Source organism: Antechinus flavipes, chromosome 1 (genome assembly GCF_016432865.1).
Source record: "Antechinus flavipes isolate AdamAnt ecotype Samford, QLD, Australia chromosome 1, AdamAnt_v2, whole genome shotgun sequence".
In the NCBI taxonomy this organism is placed as follows: domain Eukaryota; kingdom Metazoa; phylum Chordata; class Mammalia; order Dasyuromorphia; family Dasyuridae; genus Antechinus; species Antechinus flavipes.
The window spans coordinates 188,940,494-188,963,070 of record NC_067398.1 but is presented as its reverse complement, the minus strand read 5'-3'; the positions used below and the strand labels follow the sequence as shown (position 1 = coordinate 188,963,070).

At 33.1% G+C, this 22,577-nt stretch overlaps 1 protein-coding gene across 3 annotated transcripts in view; it reads left to right on the top strand.

The window, feature by feature from the left end:
- Positions 1-22,577, top strand: part of CHD1 (chromodomain helicase DNA binding protein 1) — a 114,828-nt gene that overhangs the window by 17,454 nt on the left and 74,797 nt on the right. For all 3 annotated transcript variants that reach the window (XR_007953244.1, XM_051994187.1, XM_051994196.1), the window contains exons 3-8: positions 13,394-13,595; positions 14,547-14,657; positions 16,571-16,638; positions 18,352-18,501; positions 18,840-19,105; positions 20,132-20,357. Coding sequence is in view for 2 of the 3 variants with exons in the window: in XM_051994187.1 (XP_051850147.1) it covers positions 13,394-13,595; positions 14,547-14,657; positions 16,571-16,638; positions 18,352-18,501; positions 18,840-19,105; positions 20,132-20,357 (1,023 nt within the window). In the remaining variant the exon portion in view is untranslated. The remainder of the gene's footprint in view (positions 1-13,393; positions 13,596-14,546; positions 14,658-16,570; positions 16,639-18,351; positions 18,502-18,839; positions 19,106-20,131; positions 20,358-22,577) is intronic.

Sequence of the window (22,577 nt, the reverse complement as noted above, 5' to 3'; positions counted from 1 at the left end):
GTGTCTGCTTGACATTTAGAGTATGGTTAAAAGAGTTATCTCTTTGGTTGTTTTTAATCAGGGAATTTTGTACATTCTTCACTTAGGCATGAGAAATTTCTTTACTGGAGGTGAACCTTGAAGGCTGTTTTGTTTTGCTAACTCACAAAGACAATTTTGTAATACTACACTAAATCATGGGATTCTGTAGTCAGTCAGTAGTGTGATTGTACAGCTATGATTTGGTATTTAAAAAAATAGTTTGTGAAAGCTGGACTGTTCTTTCTCATTTTCTCAAGGATCCTTTTAATACACAGGTGGAACATTCTTTCAGACACTCTTAAAAGGAAATAAAATAAGCACGCGAGTTATTAGTTATTGATGTTCTTCTAATAGTCTGGTATCCTATTATTTCTGAGATATTTTGTATAATGATCCCTCAGTGCTTTGACAATTGTGCTCTTTTAGCATGGATTTCTTATTTATATTGCTTCATTTTTTCCATTCCATCATGTTAAACTAATTTTTTTTTCTCCCTGAGGCAATTGGGATTAAGTGACTTGACCAGGATCACACAAGCTAAGAAGTGTCTGAGGATAGATTTGAACTCAGGTCCTCCTTGACTTCAGGGCTGGTGCTCTATTCACTGAGCCACCTAGCTGTCCCTATCTTATTAACTTTCAATTTTTTTGATCCAGGAAATTGAGCCTATCTTAGAAAAATGCTCAATATTGTCTGGTTGAATGACTTTAGAAACTTAGTTTAGTTTAGAATTTTCTAAACTATTTAGATAACGGGGTTGCTACAGGTACAATTTACTTGGATTGTACCAAGCATTTGATAAAAGATTTTCATGCTATTTATATGGGGGGAAATGGACTGAAATAGAGTAGATAATAGTACAATTCAATTTGGAATAGTTTGAAGGGTGATACTCAAGTTATAATGATCAGTGGTTTGATTGTAAAAAGGAGATAGTTAATGGAGTATCCTCTAGACTTTTTTGCTTGGTCTTCTGGTTTTTAGCATTTTTATTATTATCTTGGTTAAAGACCAAGATAGCTTGGTTATTGGATTTGCAAATGATACAAAATTAGGAAGTATAGTTAATATATTGGTTAACCACCAAAAAGATCTGAACAATTAAGAGATTAAATTCATTCTAAATAGAAGACATTTTATAGAGATAGATGTTAAATGTATTTGAATTCAAAGAAATGAGCTTTACAAAGCTAAGATAAAGGAAGCATGGTTAGATAACAGTCTGTATATGTATATATAAAAAGATCTAGAGATTTTAGTACACTTCGAGCCTTTTATAAATCCACTTTGTGAGATTTTCAACCACAAAAGATAAGTGAGCTTAATAAGAGAAGAATAACTTTCAAGAATAAGAGAGTTTTACTTGTGTATTCTGCCATAGGTCATATTGTTTTCAGAACTACATTGATAAGCTGAGAGCATCCAGAGGAGGGAAAACAGGATCAATTCCTCAATAGGTATTTAAGTTTCTACTATGTATATACACCAGGCACCATGTTAGTAGGGATTAGAGATTCAAAGAATGAAACAATTTCTACTCAGAAGAAGGTACATATGTACATATGAAATGGCATGTATGGGCACATACATACACACATTCTTTTATGCACACTTCCTTCTGCAACATGCAAAATAGGTGGTCAGCTTTTGCTTTTAGATTTTCAATGAGGCGGAACTTCTAATTTTTAGGAAGTCTTCCTTTACAATAAAACTAGATTTCTGTTTTGCAACTTCTACTATCCAAGTTTTTTGATGCAAAGTTTGCCCCTTAGGTTCATACAGAATAAAATACCTAGACACAAAGTTAATACAAATCTATAAAGTAGTACTAAATACAAGTTGGGGAAGGGGGAGGAGATAGCAGTTAGAGTGAGTAGGAAAAAAGCTCTGTAAAGAAGAGGGAATGAGCTGTTTATAAAAACAGAGGGACTTTGTGAGGTACAATGGATTTTATGTATGGAAGACAAGTACAAAGAAACACAAATGGGAAGATAGGGTTGTTATGTATAAAAGTAAATTTGGCTAGATTACATAGTGTGAAACAGGCATAATGTCCTGTGAGATTGGAAAGGTAAGTTAGAACTGGATTCTATAGAACTTTAAAAGCTAAACAGGAGTCTTTATATTTTCTTAGAAGCAATAGGAAACCCTTGGAGATGATTGAGTAGAGGAATGAAATGATTAAATCTGCATTTAAATTACTTGGGCTGAAGAAGGTAGCATGGTCTTGAGGGGGAAAGACTTGAAATGGGACCAATTAGGAAACTCTTGTAATAATTTGCAGTAAGGTTGTAGGTTGTGAGAAAAGTTCAAATATGAAAGATATGAAGGTAGAAATGGAAAAATCTGGCAACTATGTTAAAAAAGAAAATGAGGAGTCCATGATAATGCTAAAGTTATGAGCATGGGAGACTGGAAAAATGGAGGTGCCTTCCACAGAATTAGGGATTTTTGGAAGAAAAGAGGGTTTAGTGGGGAAAATAATGGGTTCAGTTTGGATATGTTGAGTTTACAGTATCTCAGAGACAACTATTGTGAACTGTCCAGTAGGCAGTGGGTGATGTCAAATGGTGAAGGGCCTCAAAATCATATCATGTGGTTTGATTGAGAAAACTAGTTAAGTTTATTTTAGAAAGAATATTCAGAGAACATGACAAGTATTTGAAGGATTGCCATGTAGAAGTGAGATTAGACTTATTCTTTTTGAACCTGGTAGTCAGTGAGGACAAATGCCATGAGAGAAATTTAGGTTTAACACAAGGGAAGAATTTCTAGTGAGTGGAGCTATTTGAGATTAGAATGAATTATTGTCAGTAGTAGTAATTCTCACTCATTGGGGGTCTATAAGCAAAGACTGGATAACCACCTGTTAAATATATCATAGAGGGAATTTTAAACAACTTTATATTCAAAAGAGGCAGATAAACAGTACAGTGGATAGAGTGCTAGATCTGAAATCAGGAATACTCCTTTTCCTGAGGTCAGATCTGGCCTCAGATACTAGTTGTGTGACCCTGGACAAATAACTTAACCCTGTTTGCCTCAGTTTCCTCATCTGTAAAATGAGCTGGAGAAGAAAATGTCAAATCACTCTAGTATCTTTGGGGTCACTGAGTCCTACATGACTGAAAACTACTGAACAGCAATTTATAAATATATATTTTTTAAACTTTTTCAAAACATGCATGAACAATTCTTCAACATTAGCCCTTGCAGAACCCTGTGTTCCAATCCCCTCCCCTTCCCTCATGCCCTCCCCTAGATGGCAAGTAGTCCAATATGTTAAACATGGTAGAAATTTATGAACAACTTACATTCTAAAGTGATGTTGTTCTTAAACACAGAATTATAGATGCAGAATTATGGAATTTCAATTTGAAAATAACTCAGTGGTCATCTAGCCCAATCCATAACTTAGTTTGCTTTGATATTATATCTCCTTGCATCATTTGCTTCTAAAACTGATGAGCTTTATCCTCCCCATTTTCTGGAAAGTTGGGCTCCATTTGTGGAGAAGCTGTGGTAGAGTTTCCTAAGTCCCTTCCAGGGTCTTACTTAGTTTTCTTGGTCTAAGCATCCTGTTGCTGAAGAATGTAGGCTACAGATGGGAGCTGGGCACATTTTAAACCAGTATAAAAGGTGAGATCTGAATTAGATATATGAATTGAGTGCATGAGCAAGGAAAATAATTTCCAAGAGAAACAAGGTACTTTATATGTGCTGTTCACTGACATGATTCACTGAGAGATCTTTTCAGGAACAATTCTGAGTTTTTGTCCTTCAAGATGATATTCCTCACACTTGTCTCCCTTCTTGAATCCTGAGTGTTAGAAAATAATGAGAACTGAAAGTTCTAGGGATTGGAACTAAGATCCTGTTAGAACCTAGAATTGGAATTTTCTGAGTCAGAGTGGCCTGGCGTACCTGACCATACCCCCACATCCACCCACACCACCTAACACAATGGTGAATGAGGGTGCCAGCATCAGCCACAATTTGGAGGATTTTTTTTCTTCAATTCTTCCTACTTCCTTCTTTTGGTCTACTGATAGGTATTTGTCTTTGGAGGAAGTTGTCAGTTCTGGATCAGGAAGAGGGATCCTTCTGGTAATAATGAGAAAATATACAGTTTCTCTAGTTATTATAATAATCACATTTCACTCTCTCTAACTATGTTTCCCCTTAATGCCTCCATGCCCCTTAGCTTTTTTCTTTTATGTTCATCATTGTACAGTATTCATACTTTTTTTTGGAATTTGAATTTTGTTACTTTATGAATTTTTGTTTTCTAAAAACCGTTTACAATTTATTTTAAACTAATATTAAGATTATTGAAATGTTTTTATTTTTAACAGAATTGATCACTTATATTTTCCTTTAATTTAATTTGAATTCTGAGATTTGTTCATTGTATATTTAACTAATTTAAGAAGAATTTTGATTTAGCATATTGTTTCTAAGCATTCTCATTCTTTGTAACTATGAAGAGCGATAATATAAAATTAGATATTAGTTATTTTGAATATTTCCCTTTTATTTTTTGTCTATCACACTTATTTATCTACCACTATTTTGCCTGAATATTTTTGAAGTATACAGTTATAGCAGATAATTTTTGGTGTTGTTTTTGAAGGATTGGAGGGTAAATAGGGTTTTTATAAAGTACTTGTGTCATGCACAATGATCAGCATTGGGGATACAAATAATAAATGAATCCTTTCCCTCAAAGAGATTATATTCTCCTGAGAGAAAAAACATATGCATTTACACATTTTGTGTGTGTGTGTGTGTGTGTTTATGTGTGTGTGTGTGTGTATTTATACATATACATATAAATACAAGAAAAAAATGTAAAATAATTTGGGAGAGGCACTAGCATGGGGGGGGATCATAACTATTGCATGAGAGGAGTAGCAGAGTTGTCATTTTGACTGAACAGTAGAATGCACAGAGGGGAATAACTTGTAATAAGGTTAAACATTTAGTTAGGATGGAATGAGATTTTGGAGGGTTTTAAATATCCAACAGAATTGTTTTGTTTTTGATCCTGTAGATTAGTGATGTTAAACTCAAATAGAAAAGAATCTCTGTGGGACCTATATAGAATTAGAAAAATACAAATTAACATTATGCTATATTGTATTTTTCTTTATTTTGTTCAACATTTCCTAATTATAGTTTAATTTCCTTCTGGCTGCACTCTGGAATTTTGAGTGGTCAAGAGTTGCCACCTCTGCTTTAGATAATAGGAAGCCTATGGGATTGACATGATAATACCTGAGTCTTTCTTTTTCACATCTATGGAGGATGCATTGGAGAGGCAATAATTTATTTTTTTAGACTAATACTTGCATTTTGTGATAATCATAGATATTGCTAGTACAAGACTTGAAAACTATGTTGCATTTTAGCAATTGCCTTGTCTCTCACTCCCTTCTCTCCTCCCCCCCAGACAATTGAGGTTAAGTGACTAGCCCGGGGTCACACAACTAGGAAGTGTTATATCTCTTTTTAAAAGAAGACACCTTTTTGTAAGTAGGTGGAACTATGGTGAAAAGAGATGAAATTGGGTGTCTGACACTATTTGTTTGATCCTAGGCAAGTGGCTTAACTTTTGTCAACCTCGATTTACTAAGCTATGACATGGGAATATTTATAGCACCTGCCTCCCAGAGTTGTTTTGGGAATCAAATGAAGTAATATTTGTAAAGCATTTAGCAGAATTCCTAGCACATAGTAGGTAACTAATACATGCTTGTTCCCTTCCTTCTTTCATTCCTTCCTTCCTAGGAATTTAACCAAATAAAATACTCCAAATCATTCAAAATTTGAGAAATGCAAATTAATGCAACTCAGAGATTCTACTTCACACCTGTTAGATTGTCAAAGTTGACAAAAAAATAAAAATGATAGATTTTGACAAGGCTGTGAAAACAAAACTCGAAACTGGTCCAGCCATTCTGGAAAGCTCCAAAAAATATCACAGAATCATGCATGTTCTTTGATCTAGTGAAACCATTATTTATCATTTACTTCAGAGATTTAATTTTTTGAATACTAGCTTTTTTTTTCAAAATACATGCAAAGATAATTTTCAGCATTGACCCCTGCAAACTCCTTTGTTCCAAGTTTTTCTTCCTCCCTCTCCTAGATAGCAAGCAATTCAGTATATGTTAAATATGTACAATTTTTCCATACATATTTTTACATTGATCATGCTGCACAAGAAAAATCAGATCAAAAAGGGAAAAAAAAGAGAAAGAAAAAAAATCAACTTAACAACAAAAAAGGTGACAGTACTATGTTGTGATCTTCAGTCAATCCCCACAATCCTCTTTTTGGATGCAGATGGCTCTCTCCGTGACAAGTCTATTGGAATTGGCCTGAATCATCTCATTGTTGAAAAGAGCTAAGTTCATCAGAGTTGATCACCATATAATCTTGTTGCCACTCTGTATATAATGTTCTCTTGGTTTTACTTACTTTATTAGTATCAGTTCATGTAAATCTCTCCAGACCTTTCTGAAATAAGCCTGTTCATTATTTCTTAAAAAAACAATAATATTCCATTATATCCATGTCTCATAACATATTCAGCTATTCCCCAACTGTGGGCATTCCCTCAGTTTTGAGCCCTTTGCCACTACAAAAGGGCTATTACAAACATTTTTGCACATATGGGTCCTTTTCCTTTTTTTTTTTTTTTTTGATTTCTTTGGGATACAGATCCCTCAAAGACACTGCTGGATCAAAGGGTATGCATAATTTGATAGCCCTTTGGGCATAATTCCAAATAGCTTTCCAGAATGGTTGGATCAATTCACAACTCTACCAATAATGTATTAGTGTTCCAGTTTTCCCACATCTCCAACATTTATCATTGAGATTTAATTTTTTTAAAACAGTGAAATATATCCATGTATTTTAAAAATTCACTTATTGCAATGAACTTTAAACTAAAGAAATCATCAATTAGGAAATAGGTGAATGGATTTTGATATATAAATGTAATAAAAAGTTACTACAATAAAAGGAATGATTTCAGAAAAACTTAGGAAGATTTGTATAAATTGATATAAGGTTAAGTGAATGGAACCTGGAGAACAGTTTAATATTAGCAACAATACTATAAGGAAAGCAACTGTGAAAAACTAAAAAAATACAATAAAAACAGTAACCAATCAGAGGACTAATGATGAATCATACCATTCACCTTCACCTCTTCTTTCCTTTGCTCCTGTTTCCCTTACTATCCACCTCTACTTTTCTTAAATCTTGTGTTTAAAAGTCAAATATTTTTCTTCTATTCTTATCTTTTTTTATAAAGAAAGCTTGAAAGCCTTCTCATGTCAATCAAATGGCTGTTTTTTTTTTCTGTAGGATTTTATTCAGTTTTACTATTTAAATTTATTATTTTAAATAGATTATTTTTGGTTACACTCTGAGCTCTTTTCCCTTCTGGAATAATATTCCAAACATTCTTCTTCTTTATGGTTATGTTGCTAAATTTTGTGATCCTGATTTGAGTGTAGTCAGTCATCCTCCCCACTCCTAACCACTAACTCTCATTTTCCCCAAAGATCCACAGACAAAAGTCTCCAAAAGGATTTAAAAAATATATCAGACCAAATTTTGATGGGGAAGTCCTAGGAAAAAGGTCATAGCCATTTTTCCATTCCAGGTTGACATAGGTCTTTAAATTTTAATCAGGCAAGGTACATATGTATGGGACCCTGCTGTGTGATGCTCAAGCAAGACAGTTTATATATATATCCACACAACACATCCCAATTATTCAAGAAAGCAGCAAAAGGATAAACTCAAACCTTCCCTCCACTAGTGTACATTGCCTGGCACTCTGTTGGAATCCTTACTAACTGCTAAGTAATTAGAGTTGATCTAATCTTACAAGAAGATGTTTTGGGCAGAACCTGAAACAAGGTACTAAGTAGAACTACCCATAATCCCTCTCTCTGGAAGGAGCATAAATAGGCCAATGGGCCAGTCGGAGAGTGCTGGAGAGAGGAAGACGCTACAAGTCGAGATTTCACTGGAATGACATGAAGACTGGAGCTGGCTGGAGGCTGAAGAAAGCAGAGGCAGAGGCTGAAGGACCAGACCTTTGGATTTAAAGACATTCGGAGAGAGCTCTTGGAACCAAGCAGAGAGATAGGCCTCTAAGCTAACCGGGCTATATTGGGATAATAAAAGATCTGAACTTTTATCACCTGGCTGCGTTTTGAGAAGAAAAAGCTCACCAACATTTTGGCGCCCAACGTGGGGCTGTTCTTCATACCCTGTGGCAAAACCGTCCATTCATATCTTTTATAAGGCTCAGCTAAATTGACACTGGGCACCGAAAAGGCAAATCTCTTCATATCCTCCTTATCCAGAGGAATGGAATAGAAACAATCCTTGATGTCTATAACCCAAAGAGGCCATTCTCTAGGAAGCTGAGTAGGAGATGGAAGTCCAGGCTGAAGAGTTCCCATAGTTTCCATCTGTTCGTTCACTTTTCTTAAATCAGTGAGCATCCTCCATTTTCCTGATTTCTTTTTTACAACGAACACTGGTGAATTCCAAGGACTTAGAGAAGGTTGTAAATGCCCTTGTTCAAGCTGCTCCTGTACTATATCTAATAAGGCCTGAAATTTATCGCTACTTAAGGGCCACTGTTCTATCCACACTGGTGTATCAGTTTTCCATTGGATAGGAATAGGTGAAAGTGTTGGCAGGCCTTCAACAGCAGCCTGCTTAAAAAACCGAAGTACTCATTTTTAACCCCAATTGTTGTAAAACGTCTCTTCCCCACAGATTGATGGGGATTTTTTCAACTATAAAAGGAGTAAAAACTCCTGTTTTGCCTTCAAAAGTCCATCTCATAGGGGCAGCACTAACTTCAGCTGCTATTGATCCTCCTACTCCAGACATATAGGTATCTGCTTTAATCTTTGGCCAGTGACTGGGCCAACTGGCACCTCTAATAACTGTACGATCCGCACCTGTGTCTACCAATCCTTCCAATGGTAGGCCATTTATATAGATAGTGAGCATAGGTCGGTCAGCCGTTACTGCTGCTGTCCAGTATATTTCTGGTTTTTGTGGTCTGGAGTCAGAACCTGGGTGACTATCACGAGGCTGCTTATTAGGATTCTGTATGAGTAACCCTGATGCTACTACGTCTCCTGGGTGATAAGTCACACATTGACTACCTGTATTAGTGACTGGGATATTATCTACACATTCCCCAGTTTCCCACATCAGTGTGTGGATGGACACTGTTTTGTACATACAAGAAGGTGAAATGGTCAAGCCTACTGTGCTTGGAGGTCATCTCGTAATGTAACAACATAAATCGACCTGAAAATTTACAAATGTCTATAAGTCCTAGAAATAGTCCATAAGGAATCCATTGTCCATTAGTTCATGCGCCAGGAATCTAATAATTCCTGTAAGCTCTGAAGTACTGCAAAAAGTCTCATCAACAATTTTTCATCTCAGGGAATCCAGTGATTCTTGCTGGTTTTTCAGGAACTGAAAGCTGAAGATTTTAAAGTTCTTTTGACAGTCTCATTGTTAGCCATCTGATTCCTTTTCCACCTGTGGAAATATAAGCAGATCCTCTTCCCCAAGCAGTTAACCTATGTAATTCTCTTCTATTTACCACTTTGGGGATTTCTCCTCATCATCTGGTAATTACATTGGAGCCATTTGCACTGGATATTGTCTTGTTGTCTTAAAAGGCCTGTATTCTTCCCAACTGTAATCCTGATTGCTTTTCTGTTGGTTGATGACATCAGAGTTCTGAATTTCTAAAGTCTCTCTGGGTGTAACCTCAGCTGCTATCATGCCCCACCTGTCCTTTGATTGATACTTTGGAGCTGGGCCTTGCCTCTCATTCCTCTGGGTCAATATACATTTAGAGGCCCAATGACTTTAAGGGAGGTGTGAACTCTCTTGAAGTTAGAAAGTGTACTTTGTGAAGCTAGCATACTTGTGGAGTCCAATGAGTAAAGGTGGGAACACAAGCCTTGTCTTGATTAGTTCTACTTAGTACCTTGTTTCAGGTTCTGCCCAAAACATCTTCTTGTAAGATTAGATCAACTCTAATTACTTAGCAGTTAGTAAGGATTCCAACAGCACTCAGGCATATCTTTAGTATACAGATCCAGTATAGACAGTGCTGGATCAAAGGGATCAAGACAGAAGTTTAACTTGAAGAATGAACAAACAAAAAGTCATGCCATCGAAAGCTATGATAATGAGGTGGATGCCCAACTCATATATCTAGAAGGAAACAATTACAAATATAAGAAAAGTCACAAAGTAAAGCACAGTTTGGGCATATTCAATAAGAATTCCTGGAAGAGATTAAGCAAGAGTTTAAAAAAAATACTTAAAATAGTTTTATAAATAAAATGAGAAAACTTGGAGGAGAAAAATAGAAGAGAAATGAGAGTGTGGAAGAAATAATTGGAAAGAAAATTAATAGCTTGGCATAATAGTACAACACCTTGCCGAATTAGGGTGGACCAAATAGAAATCAGTGACTTCATTGGACGACGAGAAATATTAAAAAATCAAGTCAAAAGATTGAAAAAAGTAGAAGAAAAATTAGAATATCTTACAACAAAAGCAACTGAAAACATATTAAAAATCTTTGAACAGATAATATTCCATAATGCTCTTGTCTTAGAATCAAGAGTAAAATTGGAAATTGAAAAGATTCATCAGTCATCTCATGAAAGAAATCCTAGTATGAAAACTCCAAGAAACTTTGTAGTCAAAACATTATAAAAAATAAATCAGAAATAATTCAAGATTGAAGAGCCATCATCAGTATAATTTTATTGTGACTGTTAATGTACCAGGTACTGTACTAAGTAGAGGGATACAAACATGGAATAAGAAAGGTAGTACCTGCCTTCTCAGAGCTTCATATCTAACATGGAAGAAACAGTAAATAAGAGAAAATTGAAAAGATGGGGGAAGGGAAATATTGGAAAAAGAAGGTATTGTTGGATGAGGACTTGGTGAAGAAGTCCAAAGCAGCTAGGTTGGAAATGAAGAGTTATTTGGGATGGTTGTCTTCCTTAAGAGGAGATTTTAGGTAGAGTTCTTATTCCACCCTTCTTTCAAAGGAATCTTGTGCAGAATACTTATGAGATGAGTACCAAGGCTGACTTAATCTTTGTGGATGTTTGGGCATGATAAAGTCCAGTAGTACAGCAAGGTGGGAAAAGAATAATGGATAACTTGGAATACTGTATTCCTGAAGGCAAATAATTAAACCACATCTGTGACTTTTGTCTAATTAGACAGTCTCTAAGAGCCCTCATGCTGAAAAGATTCTGAAGGTTTACATGTGTCATCGTCCCATATAGTAAGGTAAACAGTTTAACCTTGTAAAGGTTTACAACCAAGAATAATTTATATGACAAAGCTAAGTATGATGCTAAAGAGGAAAAACTTAGAATAGAAGATTTTCCAAGCATTCTTTATGAAAACTACATAGAAACTTTGAAATTCAAACATAAGAGTTATTAGAAACATAGAAAGGGAAACAGGAATGAAAATAATAAAGGATTAAATAAGTATTAACTTACATTCAAGTATAAGGAGATAATACATGTGTCCCCTTTGAATCCTGTCATCAGGGATCATGTCATATAATTCTAGGAAGAGTTCAATCTTGTTGATCTTAAAGAGTAATAGAAAGGGGGAAAACACTGAGTAAGGTAAAATTATCTTGCTTAATATGGAGGGGTGGAGCAGCTGACTCTTGAATCTGAATTTCATCTGAACTGGGCAAAGATAGAAAGAATATGCACAGTTGGGTGTAAAAATGCATTTCTCTCAACAGGGAAATAGCAGGGAATGAGCACAAATTAGAGGAAAGATATATTAAGAAAAGGCTTAGTTACAAGCTACACAAAATTTAAGGATGTATAAAAATATTTTAACATTTCTTTGAGGTGGTAAAAGATTTGAGAAGGTGCTCATAAATCGGTAAGTTAATGAACAAATTATAGTATATAATTGTTACAAAGTAAATATTTTGCTTTAAGAAAATACGAGAGTTTCATAGAAACCTAGGATGGTTCTATTAACTGATGCAGAATGAAGTAGAAAGAACAGGACAACATGTTATGCCCTGAAAACAATATGGTAAAGAAAAAATAGGATAGCTAGTTTACACAATAGAGAGTGTGCTGGGCCTGGAGAAAGACTCATCTTCCCGAGTTCAGATCCAGCCTTATACATTAGCTGTGTGACCTGGACAAGTAACTTACCCTTGTGTGCCTTAATTTTTCATCTGAAATGAACTGGAGAAGGAAATGACAAATCAATCGAGTATTTTTGTCAAGAAAACTACAAATGGGCTAATGAAGAGTTGGATACAACTGAAAAGACTAAACAACAATAACCGTTTATAATAAAAAAGATGTTCAAAATTAGAAACTCTTATCAATTTAATGTTCAGCTTGTCAATATAATGGTCAACTACAATTCCAGAGGACTATTAAAGAAACATGCTACCTGTCTCATGAGAGGTGAACAATTCAGAGTATTGAATGAGAAATCTATAATTTATTTGACTTGGGAAATAAAATTTGTTTTACTTGATTGTGCATGTTTGTAAGAGAGCTCTTGTGGGTTTATTTGATTTATTTTCTTAATTTGGTGGTAGTTGGGGAATAGTAGAATGGGAAGAAAAGGCAATTGTTGCAGATTGAAAACATTTGCTTAACTTTTTAAAACTACAAATTTAGTTTATGATTTTAAATTGCAGTTTAATTACAAAATTAACCTCACTCTTAGTTAAATCTATTATGGAATGGATATTTCCTGGGTTGTTTAGACTTTCATAAACTCTGATAGGTTATGTTATGCAAAGGTGGTTTTTAGAAATATGTAATTTTATAATTAAAGTTACATAAAATATGTTTTGTCATCTGATAACCAGCTTTATTGGGTTAAAAGAAGTTGCTCTTTAGTTTGGCTTCAAGGTGACAATTTTTTTTTTCTTTTTTTTGGTCTTAACAGTTTTGAAATTCTGCCTAACAATTTGTATGTAATGTGGGTGAAAGATGAAATAACAGATTCTTGAAATATTAGCATTATTACTAGGATATTTGGTTTTTTCCCAAGTTGTCGGTGAGGGTCATTAGTAGATGACCAAATTGTTATCCTGGGCAAATTAATTACTCTACTTCAGTTCCCCTATATATGGCATAAAAAAATGTGCTTTTTTGTGAAATGAAATTGATAATTTAGGAGATATTTATTTTAAAAAATTATCATTTCAAGAAAGATTGAATTGTGTTCCTGGTGAATGGCTTAAAATTAATAAAAACTATTTAATTTACAGCCAGTCGGATGATGATTCTGGGTCAGCCTCTGGTTCTGGTTCTGGATCAAGCTCTGGAAGCAGTAGTGATGGGAGCAGCAGTCAGTCAGGCAGCAGTGATTCTGATTCCGGCTCTGACTCAGGCAGTCACTCTGATTCTGAGTCAGATACTTCTAGAGAAAAGAAAGTTCAATCAAAACCACCAAAAGTTGATAGCTCTGAGGTAAAAAAAATCAAAACATTATAATATATGTGCCTTGAATTATTGCATTTTTTCCCTTAGTTCATCTTTAGACATTTTTTAAAGGATTCTTTTGTTTAAAAATTATGTAAAAAATTTAAAAATACTTAATTTTCCTTTAAAATTTACCTTTCCCCGAATATTTTCTCTCTATTTAAGAATTATTTTTGGTAGCAAAAAAATAGCAGGTGGCTAAAATTAAGCACCTCAATCCATGGATTGCTAATACAACTCCACAAGTCTTGCATATTTTAGAAACAAAACATTAGTATCCCTTTTCTTTTGAAATTGTTTCTTAATTTAGTTCTTACTGAATAAGGTTAGAAAATATTTTGTAAGGTCATCTAATTTATATACTTCAAAATTATTCTGTTTGCATACTTAGATTCTTTAATATCTATCAATAGTAGGAGAATCTAAACAGACTATAGGTATAGATATAGATTAGTATAATGCTTTTTGGGCAAAATAAGCTGTTGTACTTCAATGTTTAGATGTTTCCTATTAAATAGTATTCTATCAATTTATTTCTTGATAGTACATCACTTCCATTTGTAATAATTTTTTTGAAAATTAGTATACTGCCAGTATATTTAAAAATACTAATAAAAATTTTAATGTTTCTATAATTACAGTGCAATTTGATAAACTATTCTATACCTATTATGTCCCTGTTTTGAAATAGTGTTAAGTATTTAGAGTAATGAATTCTGTGAATGAAAGTTTCCTTTGCTTTTTATATAGATATAACCATTTATTAATTTAATATAGATTTATATAATTTTATGTAAATATAATTTCATATGCATGTAAATTCATGCATATTTACATAATTATAAAATTACGTACATTTATATAACTTTATATAGATTTACCATTTTTAAATGTTGTAAACATTTTATACTTTGCTATTTAATATTTTTCTCTTTTTAGTTTTGGAAATCAAATCCTAGTATTCTGGCTGTCCAAAGATCTGCAATGCTTAGAAAGCAACAGCAGCAGCAGCAACAACAACAAACTTCCTCCAATAGTGGATCAGAAGAGGTGAACTTTTATCAGATAATATTTTAAAATTTGTCATTGTATTTTGTAGATAAGTCAAACTCTTAGGAATGCCTATATATTTTGAATGATTAGTTAGGGAAAATAATTGCCCTTTAAAAAAGTATTGGTCATATGTTTGTTCTAGGATAATTTGTGTACTCTTTTGAATTAAAATTCAAAAACGAGGACTATGATTCACTTGACATACTCAAGACAACATTGATTGGCTATCAAAGTGATGATGTTGCCTTCTGGGCCTTGACTGTATTTGAAAAACAGAATGAACATTTTTGGAAATTTGATTCCTTCGCTAAATACTTAAACCAATTTTTGAGGCATCTTTAGTAGTGTTAAAAGAAATTGTAAAATTGAATCGACTATGACTTAACATATTTAAGTTATCAATTTTCTGCCTATATGTGAGAATTCATAAGGAAGTAGAATTTCAGATACCACAGCAATTATTTCAGATAATTCAGATAAGCTTTTAAGTCATGAACTTATACTCTAAAGTAGAGAGTAAAAACAAAATGATTCTTGCAAACACATTTAACTTTCATCTTTAAAACTGGTACCATATATAGAGTTCTTGAAAATTGTACCTTTTTAATAACGTTAATTTATATTTCATTTGACAAATTTTGAATTTCGTATTTGGTTGATTTTTATACAAGCTTATGCTTTCATCCTGGTTTGATTAAGCAAGTCTATATTGTCAGTTCATTAAAAGAAAAAAATCAGCATTATTGAAATCCAAAGAATACATAAGAATTCTTGTTTCCTATTTATGTATGTCTTCTGGAGCTAAATGTTTGGTTTTTTTTAGAAGAATTAACTTTAAATGACCTTGCTTCCTTCAGAATGCCTATAAATTTTTATACGTGCATATTATAAACAGTTTTGGGTTTTTTAAAGCTTACTTTTTAAGTAATGGCTCATTTGGTAAAGCTATACTGATTCTTTTTTTAAAACAATTATTAAATTAAATTAGATTATTATTAAATTAAAATCATTAATTAAATAGTAATTTTTTTTTAGGAAAGCTATCAGACATCAAAAAATAAGCGTTTTTCACTAGAAAATTGAATCCATCAATTTACATTTTAACTGTTTGCTAATTTAAAATATGACAGAAACAGAAGAACTTAGCTAACACCTTTTAGAAATTCTTTTTATTACTGGAATAGAGAGTAAAATCATCACTTAAATGATCTACATTACTGAAGGTCATTTTTAAATGTTTATTTTAAGTATTTTCCCTACTCTATACAGCTGATATTTTAGAAATCACATTAGCTCAGCAGAGAGATAAGGGCCTGACCCAAAGGTCAATTTGTTTAAACTGTTTATTTTTCAAGGCTTTTATGTAGATTTTTGGTAATATATAATTATTGAACTCTAATGGGAGAAGAAAAGGTAGTATTAGATGTTTGACATGTTCATACATAGGATCTCCACCATGAGGATCTCCACCATGAATATGTTATTACTAGCAATTGGCCAGGAGAAAGACCATTGGTAGTTTTCAGCAAGGTTATACTTTAGTATGGAAAACTAAAATCATGTGATTTATTTTGCCATCTGAACTGATAGTTTAAAAATTTTAAATTACTTTAGTCAATAAAAAAAGAAATAAAATACTACTATTTTATGAGGTGAGGGAATGAAGTAATATAGAAGGAAAGGAAAAATTTTTTTGTTTGAAATATAATTTAGAAATTTAAAGATTATCATTTCATGAGCATTTTACACATATCACTCAGAACTAACTTATGACAGCGTGCTTAACTTTAATTCAGGAATCTGTCATCACTTTAAAAATTTAATATTAGGCATTTAGAATTAGCATTACAATTAGAATTTAACCTCATGATACTAAATTTATGTGGTAATATTTATTTTTCTCTTTGTAGGATTCCTCTAGCAGTGAAGATTCTGAAGATGAGTCATCTAGTGAGGTCAAGAGGAAAAAACATAAAGAGTAGGGTGTCTTTTAAATCGACATTACTATATTTAACTTGATACCTAACATTCTAGTAGTAATCACATGGGAGAGGGGTGTGTGGGTGTGTGGGTGTGTGTGTATGTGCATGTGTGTGTATGTGTGCGTGCGCGCGTGTGTAATTCAGAAATGGCATTTGATTCAGATTGGTAGTTATAAAGTTAGTTTAAGCAATTGCTAAATTATATTTATTTTCTTTCATGACTAGTTATGAGGGTTTCTGCACCTCTCTCTATTTCATACCACCCTCACTTCAAATTAATAAAAGTTATACATTCATTTTCTTTTGGCATACTATCCCAGGAATCTTAATAGCTAGAGGGAAAGGAGTGTTATTTAGATGACATGAAGGTTTACTCCTTTCTGTTCATCTGTTTAGATAACTTCCTGATCTCTGGAACCCCTTCAGAACTTCCTCACAACCTTATGTGAGTCTATACCTACAGTTTAAGAAATATTGTATAACAACAGTGTAATAATAATAATAATAATGAATATTTATATTGAATAAAAAAATTGGAAGAAACCACACCATTTAGTATAATTCATATCTGAACAAGAGCCAGGAAGTTTTCATCAAATCTTTGTTTCAGGACTTTTCCCTGAAGAGGATCCTACCTATGAAGGTGGCCCATTTTATCTTTGACTGGTTTTAAACATTAAAAAGTTTTTCTTTGTGTTAATTCTAAATTTCTGCCTTTTCCTGATTTTAATCCCCAGGGCAAAGTACATTAACTCTAATCTTAAGACATCTAAAAAATGTTTTTTCCACATGAAAGCCTTCAGATACTTGTAGATAGCTGTTATATATACCAGCATCCTTTTTTTTTCATTATACCACTGCTTCACAAAAGTGATAAGTGCATATCAGGTCATTAAGATCATGATTGCTCAGTTTATCTGGAAAAAATGGAGCTAAATTGTAGCTTCAGCCTGTTGTCAGAAGGGACCTTGGGGATCATTTGAATAGTCATTGAAGTTCAATGGTATAATTATTTTAGGTTGTTTCACTTACACAGCATTATATTTTCCTAAGCTGCTATCAGTTAAAAAGCAAGAAGCTCTAGAATAGTTAGATGCTTTTTTATTTAAGCATTTAATTTTGATAGTCTTCCACATATTACCATATTAACTTATTCCTATAGCTTTGCTGGTTCTTTTTCTTCCTTTTCTTTTTTTCTTACATAATACATGATATTTAGCCTATAGGTAGGAAATAATATTAGTGAGTTTTGTTTTCATTTCTTCATCACATCTGTGACTAGAAAATTTATTGATTTTTTTTCTAAAAGAAAATTCATAACTAGAGAAATTGCTGACTTTTGCCTTTAGCTGGGACAGGTAGGTGGGCTCAGTGGATAGAGTGCTGAATCTGGAATCAAGGAAGACAGGTTTTATATAGTATTTGGTTTTATATTCCTAGTGCCTTGTATAAAGTAATAGTTTTATAGATGTTGGTAGGATTCAATTTTATGTTACAATTTTTGGATAAACGATATTTCTAATATTCTAGTTAAATTTGAAATCATGACCTTTTATAGATCAACCCTCATTCTGTTTTGCTAATTTTATGTTTTCTAATTTTTAAGTTTCATTTGAGTAAGACAAGTATAGTTTATTCTAAATATTAACATGCAAAAAGTCACTTAAAAATCTGAACACTAACACTGACTATTCCTTTAACTTATGCAGTGAAGATTGGCAGATGTCAGGGTCAGGATCTCCCTCCCAGACGGGTTCAGATTCTGAATCAGAAGAAGAAAGAGAAAAAAGCAGTTGTGATGAAAGTGAATCTGACTATGAGCCAAAAAATAAAGTCAAAAGCAGGAAACCTCAAATCAGGTAAAAATTAGTATTTTCCATTTTAATAATAATATTAAGAATCTTTATCAGGGATAATAATTCCTTTGTACATAGATATTTTGCACTTAATATTAAACTGTTTTTGGAGGGAGAAGGGGAATGGCCTTTCATTTCATTGATGTGGGAAACTGTTGTGCAAACTTTCCAATGGTGGAAAATTATCATCTTCTTTAATATCTTAGTTACGTGGATTTGAACCCAAGTTTTTTACTTCTAAGGCCTACCCTTGTTTCCTCTGTGTCAAGCTGTTTTTCTTTTTAATTGAACCATTGTAAACACTTCTTCAGAACGTCTACGTTTTCCTTTTTCTTTCATAGAACTAAAGCAAAAAATGGGAAGAAGATCTCTGGCCAGAAGAAGAGACAGATTGATTCCTCTGAAGATGATGATGATGATGATGATTATGATAAAAGAGGTTCTCGTCGCCAGGCTACTGTCAATGTTAGTTATAAGGAAGATGAAGAAATGAAAACTGATTCAGATGATTTATTGGAGGTTTGTGGAGAGGATGTTCCTCAACCTGAAGAAGATGAATTTGAGACAATAGAAAGGTTTATGGACAGTAGAATTGGAAGAAAAGGAGGTATTTTTATTTACTTACTCATTTTTTTTAATACATACTATAAAGAGGAAAAATTCTAATCTTGTGTTACTGGAAATAGTTTTACGCCAGTAAATAATTTACTGTCGTCTTTACGTTCTGTAGTTGAGAAAACATTAATAAATATCTTCCTGTCCTTACTATTTAATGGTTTACTACATAGCTGAAGAAAGTACTTTTATTATTTCTGCAAAAGAGGATACGATCACATTCTCTTTCTCATGTGTTGAAATTAATTAGAAGTTTTGAAATTGTTATTTGAGTTTCTTCTTATGAAATGTTGTTAAGAAGGTAATGATAATTTCAGCATTGAGATTTCTTTCTCCTGAATTTTTCCAAGATTTGGTTTATTAATTTTCACTGTGCAAATTTGGGATATCAGTATTATTTTTGTGTTGAGATATAAGCTTTAAAACTTCTCTTTTGTTGATATTAAAAGCAAAAAAAAAAAAGTTGAGTTCAGATAACTTTGAAGTAAAACTCTAGAAATGCTATTTGACATTTATAAATTGTCTTTTTTTACTATAATTTGCATTTTGAAATTTTATATATGTTATTTGAACTGGTCTGTTAAATTGAATGGTCAATGAAAAGTCAACTCCTACTTGATTGTTGGAAAATGGAAGCTGACTTTTGGATATAAATAATTTGTTGCATTTTTTTAATTGCCCATATCATACTGATATAAACATTTGTGCTATAAAAGTTTAAATATTATTTTTAGAAGTTGAGTTTATATCATTTATTTTGATTCTGTTATTCATATAATTAACCTACTCACTAATTTAAACCTTTTTAAAAAAAGGAAGAAAATATTTTAAAAATAAAAATCTTGACTGAATTCTTAGAGTTGAAAACAGCTTTTTTTAACCATAACAATTTTACTTAGCCCTTTTGTTGTTGTGTACTTGTAAATGAATATACACATATTCTTATATGCACAAATACAATTTAATTAATAGTGTGGTTTAAAAAAAAATAAGAAAACTAACTTATTTTTGCTTTCAGCAACTGGTGCTACTACAACCATCTATGCAGTTGAAGCAGATGGTGATCCTAATGCTGGATATGAAAAATCTAAGGAACCAGGAGAGATCCAGTATTTAATTAAGTGGAAAGGATGGTCTCATATCCATAATACTTGGGAGACTGAAGAAACCTTAAAACAGCAGAATGTGAAAGGAATGAAAAAATTAGACAATTACAAGAAAAAAGATCAGGAAACCAAACGATGGTGAGTATGCTTTCTAGTCTCATTTAAATGTATAAATCACATATATTACTACTAAATGTTCTTGATAAAAATTATAGATAAAAATAGTTAGTTCAAGTGCAACTAATTTCATGTAGAAAGAGATACCATTAAGCTAACATTCTTGAATCTAGGATATGAACTCCTTCCTATAAGAGTAATATAAATGAATATGGAAGCAAATAGAAACTGCTTAATCACTCTTGATCAATGTAATAAAGCAACCTGAAAAGTTTCAAGTCTGTGTACTAAATCTTTTAGGATTGTGACCAACAGGAATTATGTACAGACTCTATCAACTTCACTTTTGTAACTTCACAGTTGTTGGAATCTGCCATCTACTAGGTGATCTTTTACCCAGTTCAAAGAACTTCAGAATTAGAAAAATCTTTAGAAATCCCTAATGAATGTCCAACCCATTCCCCAAAAAATCCTTCTACAGAATTTCTGGTAAGGGATGAATCAGAATCTACTGGAATCTCTTCAGTGCTGGATAACTTTTATTCAGGAACTCAGTTTGGCCTTCCATTACCTTTTAATGACTGGAAACTTACAGTTAGTCAGCCTATAAAGATTATTTAAGCACCTATTATGTGACAAGCATTAAGTGCTAAATGCTACAGATAGAAAGACTGGTAAAAATCCCTACTTGAACAGAATTCAGACTAATGACCAGAGTTTTAACATAGAATGACTTGCACAGTAAACACTTAATGAATACTTACTGATTGACTAGAAGTAGTTATGTATAAGTGAACTATGCCCAGGATAAATTAGAAACAATTTATTTCAAAAAGAAGGCCCTAAAGAAGGATTGGGAAAGTTTCCTGTAGTAAATAGGGTTATAGCAAGCATTTAAAGGAAGCCAGGAAAGCCAAGAAGTGGAAGAGCATTACATGAGGAATAACTAGTAAAAATTATTAGAATCAAGAGATGGAATGATGATGAGTCTGTGAATGTGTGAAAATTATATAAAAACTAGAAAGCTGAGAAAGGAGCGAGCTGGTAATAATGAAAGGTTTAGAATGTCAGGTGATTTATATTTAATCCTGTAGGTGATATAAATCTGCTGGAGTTGATTGAATAGGCCATATGACATGGTCAGCCCTTCACTTTAACAAGAGCAGTTAGGTAGCTGAGTGAAGAATAGAGAGATTTGTGGCAAACAGAACAACCAGAAGATGTGAGGACTAACAATCCAGTCATGAACAGAGTGAGGGCTTGTATCAGATTAATGGCAGTATAGGAGAGAAAAGGACATATGCAAAAGATGCTGCAGAGATAAAATCAGTAGGCTTTAGCAACAGATTAGATATGGCAGTAGGGGGAGAGAAAAAAAGAAGAGGCACACTATATTGAATATCTAGTTCAGAATGTCCATTAAGCATCTGGAGATATAAGACTGGAGATATTACATCTGGATAAGGTGAGACTTGCTCTGGATATACAGATCTGGTAAAGAAGATAATTGAATTTACTCAGAGCTGATGTTAAAACACTGTAAAGGATAGATGCATATAACGTTTGTCTTGTTACTATTGAAAGCTAAATTGAGGCTAGATAACAAATTTGTACTAGACTTAAGTCAACATAGTTTTGTGATTTCCTTTAGCTTCTTCAAAAGCACATGAATTAGTTGCTAAGGATGTGACGAGTAGGAATAATCTAGGCTTGGGATTTGGCATTAGTGCAGTGGGGTAAGAGATTCAAATGTGGAGTATTGTACATTTGAGCTGTTTCACCAAGTGGTGAAATGGGGAAGGGAAGAAAGACTAGTTAGAGGAGGAATGAAAACCTGGCATAGTATTGAAGAATGGAAAGATGTGATGTGACAGTGAAATTCAAGAGTAAATTTAATAAGAGTAAGGCACAGGGAGAGATAGAAAGAAAAAATTATGATTGGGCAAAGAAAAACGAGTGAATTTGAACAAGGAAACAGAATATTTGTTGGGTGTGGGATGGTAAATTAAGGGCATGACCATCTCCATTTGTAGCAATTTTGGAGTAGAATAGATAATAGAAATAGAATAAACTGAATTGTACAATATTAAGAAGTGTGAGGGAGCATTAACTTGTATGCTGATGTCGTTCTATTCGAGGAAAGGAAGACTAATTCAGTTAGTGAACTCATTAAGAACTGAAGAAATATGTCTAACCCTTGGAATCTGAGTTCCTGTATCATTGTTCTGAAAGATTATGTGC